The sequence below is a fragment of the Zingiber officinale genome, chromosome 8B (genome assembly GCF_018446385.1).
Source record: "Zingiber officinale cultivar Zhangliang chromosome 8B, Zo_v1.1, whole genome shotgun sequence".
NCBI lineage: Eukaryota > Viridiplantae > Streptophyta > Magnoliopsida > Zingiberales > Zingiberaceae > Zingiber > Zingiber officinale.
Genome location: NC_056001.1, coordinates 23,506,691 through 23,510,059, shown reverse-complemented (window position 1 = coordinate 23,510,059; position 3,369 = coordinate 23,506,691). Strand labels below are relative to the sequence as shown.

The 3,369-nt window shown below is 47.9% G+C and overlaps 1 protein-coding gene across 1 annotated transcript; it reads right to left on the bottom strand.

The window, feature by feature from the left end:
- Positions 1 to 590: 590 nt before the first annotated feature.
- On the bottom strand, positions 591 to 1,740 carry LOC122016963. The gene is made up of 2 exons (XM_042574404.1): positions 1,049 to 1,740; positions 591 to 965 (listed from the first exon to the last, which is right to left on the bottom strand). The coding sequence occupies exons 1-2, from the start codon at positions 1,720 to 1,722 to the stop codon at positions 848 to 850; spliced, it is 792 nt and encodes a 263-aa protein (XP_042430338.1). The 5' UTR covers positions 1,723 to 1,740; the 3' UTR covers positions 591 to 847.
- Positions 1,741 to 3,369: the final 1,629 nt, after the last annotated feature.

The following is a 3,369-nucleotide window of genomic DNA, read 5'->3' as shown; positions in this document are numbered from 1 at the left end:
TCGAGTCGGAACATAATGGCAGCGAGGGCTCGGGGGCCCGATCGACATCAAAGGCATACGACAATGCGGATCGAGAGCGGAATCGACGTCGGACCTAAAGAAAAGGGCACTACATGATCGAATCCGGCTGCGAGGCTACCGGCAGCGGTAATCACGCTATGAGGTCAGTTGAGACCGCGGGTTGGCCGGTAGCTACAGTCGGTTGCCGCTGGAGGTGACGGTCGGCGCCGGCGCCGGCGAGGACCCTCCTCCTTCCTGGTAGTGGCGGCGGAAGTCATTCCAAAAAAAAACCCCCCTTTGAACAGTGCTTCTTCCTCTTCTTATGCCCTAAACAGTGCGGTCGCCGGCCGGCGCCGGCGAGGACCCTCCTTCTTCCTGGTAGTGGCAGCGGAAGTCATTCCACGGTAAAAAAAACCCCCTTTGAACAGTGCTTCTTCACCTTCTTATGCCCTAAACAGTGAAAGGACCATATTGCCCCTCCCCTTTCTTCTAACTCCCTCTCTGTCCTTAAGCCATATCCGTATCACGTTATATGCGCTCTGCTAATTCATGCTTTGATACAGTACGGTTAATTATTCAAACCTACCATCGCTATGATCTTCTTTTGACAAATCTTATTCAGTCATGTAATTTGAGCTCACCAGTTTTGGGGCATTACAAATTAATTTCAATATATGCCATATATTAAAACGGCGATCCAGTATTGATTCACCTCGTTCTTTACAATGAAGAACAATGAAAAAAAATTTGATAATCCTCGACTTATTTCCAGATGCAGAAAAATTAATCAGTCATACTTATGGAGACAATCAGCCGGTCTCGATCGAGATTAGAAGGAAGTGGTTTATTAAGATGCAGCAATCCGTTCACGACCTGCTTCTCCTTGGAACAACCTGCAGGACTGGTCGCTGCTGCTTTCCTCTTCAGAATCCCACAAAAACTTGGCGTACGAAGCCATCACGAAGCTGCAAGCGAAGAATCATCAATTGCGACAGTTAATTTTCATAATAAACGACAAGCTAAGTCGACTCGATTTGCCACTGGCTACCAATCATCGGGAGCAGCTTTCATGGCTTGATCGAAGTAGCTCTGAGCTCGGGGAGCGTCGCGGTCGCCCTCCCACACCAAGTCCGCGTACATGGTTAGTACGGCGGGGTCGTGAGGGTTCGCCAGAATCGCCCGCTGGCAATATTCCTCTGCTTTGGCATTGTCTCCTCGCACCTCCTTCAGGTACTTGGCGTAATTCCCCAGCAGGAGAGAGTTCCCCGGGTCCGTTTTGATCATCTGCTTGTAATGCTCATCCATGGAGTCTCTGCCGCTGTCATTTACGCCTGATCTCCCCATGTCGCGCCTGCTACATCCACCGCTGTCCCCGCCGTCGCCCACTTCAAACAGGGTGCAACGACGTGATCCAGCAACCGTGACGCTGCGCTCCTCCAATCCCGAGCTCGTCAGGATGTGGCTGAGCGGCGAGGCAGAGGAAAGCTGCTGTGAAACTGCCGCGAACACCTCGAGCTCATTCATGGAGCGGCACCGGGAGACGGGCGGCAGCGGCGAAGCTGCGGCGGAGAAGCAGGACGTGTGGTGGGTCACCGAGGGCAGCCGCGGGATCTGGTTCGGCACTTGTAGCTCCGACGAAGCGGGCCCTCTTGCTAAGTCGGGGGCCGAGACCGGCGCCCATGGCGGGTTGAGCAAAGGCGTAGAAGCGCTACGAAGAAGCATTGCGATGCCTCCGGCGAGTAAGGCAGAGAGACAGAGATCGAAACGATCGTCCATATAAAGCTGAGGATGCTGACATCTGGGCCGTCCGTTCAGCGAGTGGACCCACTGCGAATGGTCACTAAATATGGAACCCGCAGTCCGCGTGGCGTGGCATAACAACGAAAAAATAGTCAACCGGATTGCCTGAAACTGGCTCCAGCAATGTAAATTTTACCAGCTCGCATAACTATTGACACGTGGATTTTTTTCAAATGTTAAACGGACCTTTCGTGAATTCTAAAAAAAAAAGAAATCCTGCCGAATAGTGAATTCGACGAGATGCTAATTATAGCCGTTGGAGTTGCCGACGGTTAGATTCATCACCAACGTGGCAAGGGCGCCAGTTGTCAACCGTTAGATTCTTTCAAATCCTTACGACTTGCAGCTCCGGAACAAATGGAATACCTCTGTTTAAGAAAAAGGTCAGACCGACCCGGTCCGGGATGGAATGGACCGACAAGAACCCGAGCCTTATTGAGGAAAAAAAGAGTTGAATTTTATTTTTATTTCAAATTTTATCATTTTTATATGGAAATTAATTCATTTTTTCATATAGTTAGTATTTTGTTATAAAATCATTTATTGCATGTCCCAATGAAGAAAACTGAAAAATCAAGAATAAGGTAATTATTAACAGGATGAAGACTTTAATACTGTAAAATAAAATCAAACTAGGGAAAGGTCCTTAACGTTGGTCTTTCGATACTCAAATTAGAATCAGAAAGAGAGAATGAGTAGTCAAGAAAAATAGATAAATTTTGTCTTTCCTCATACCTGACATATCCTTTATACCTTTCTTTGTGATCGTTCATCTACCCTTATTTAATAATATTAATTGCCAGAGGAAGGCTTCTTTCTCTTGACTTCTGTGCATTAATGATAAATGGAGTGTTCTTGGTCTTGACTTCTTCATATTTAATAATGATAGACAGAGTGTTCTCTTTTGTTTTCTCGTCTCCTCCTATGTAGTGTCATTCTTGCGTCGGACGGGCAGTCCGAGCGGCTCGTTTTCATGCCGAATGGGCTATCCGAACGGTTCATTTTCCTACCGACCGAAACAACCAACTACAGGTTGTCCATTCATTCGACCGGCTCATGATGTCCATTTGTCTGACCTGACGGGTGATCCACTCGGCCACTCCTTTGCCGACCGGGATAACCAAACAACCACCTTTGGCCGAGGCTCTTTCCAAAAGCCCCAACGTTGACCGCCTTGACTTTGACCAATACCGTGTCAATTGACCCATGATAGGTAGGCTCCCCTTTATTGCCGCATCACAAGCCTCCCCCTTAAGTCTAGTCGAAGGAAGTTGCATGTCCGACTGACTAGACCATTGGTTTCCTTGGTAAGTTCTACGTCCGATCAGAGTGTTCGATCCCTAGTATCTGATCGTGCATCAACTAACGTCGCTCGGTCGTTGTCTAACCATGGCAAATGGACGATCGGTCTGGTAACCTTATGTAGATTGGGACGATGAGTGGCAATACTTTTGAGAATTTTCTAAATGCACTTCTTCGAGTGAGTGTGGTTGTTGCTGATTTCATTCATATTTCTCAAAATCTGTGTAAATCCTTGACAATTATGGCCAAGCACGCGGTCATCCCTTT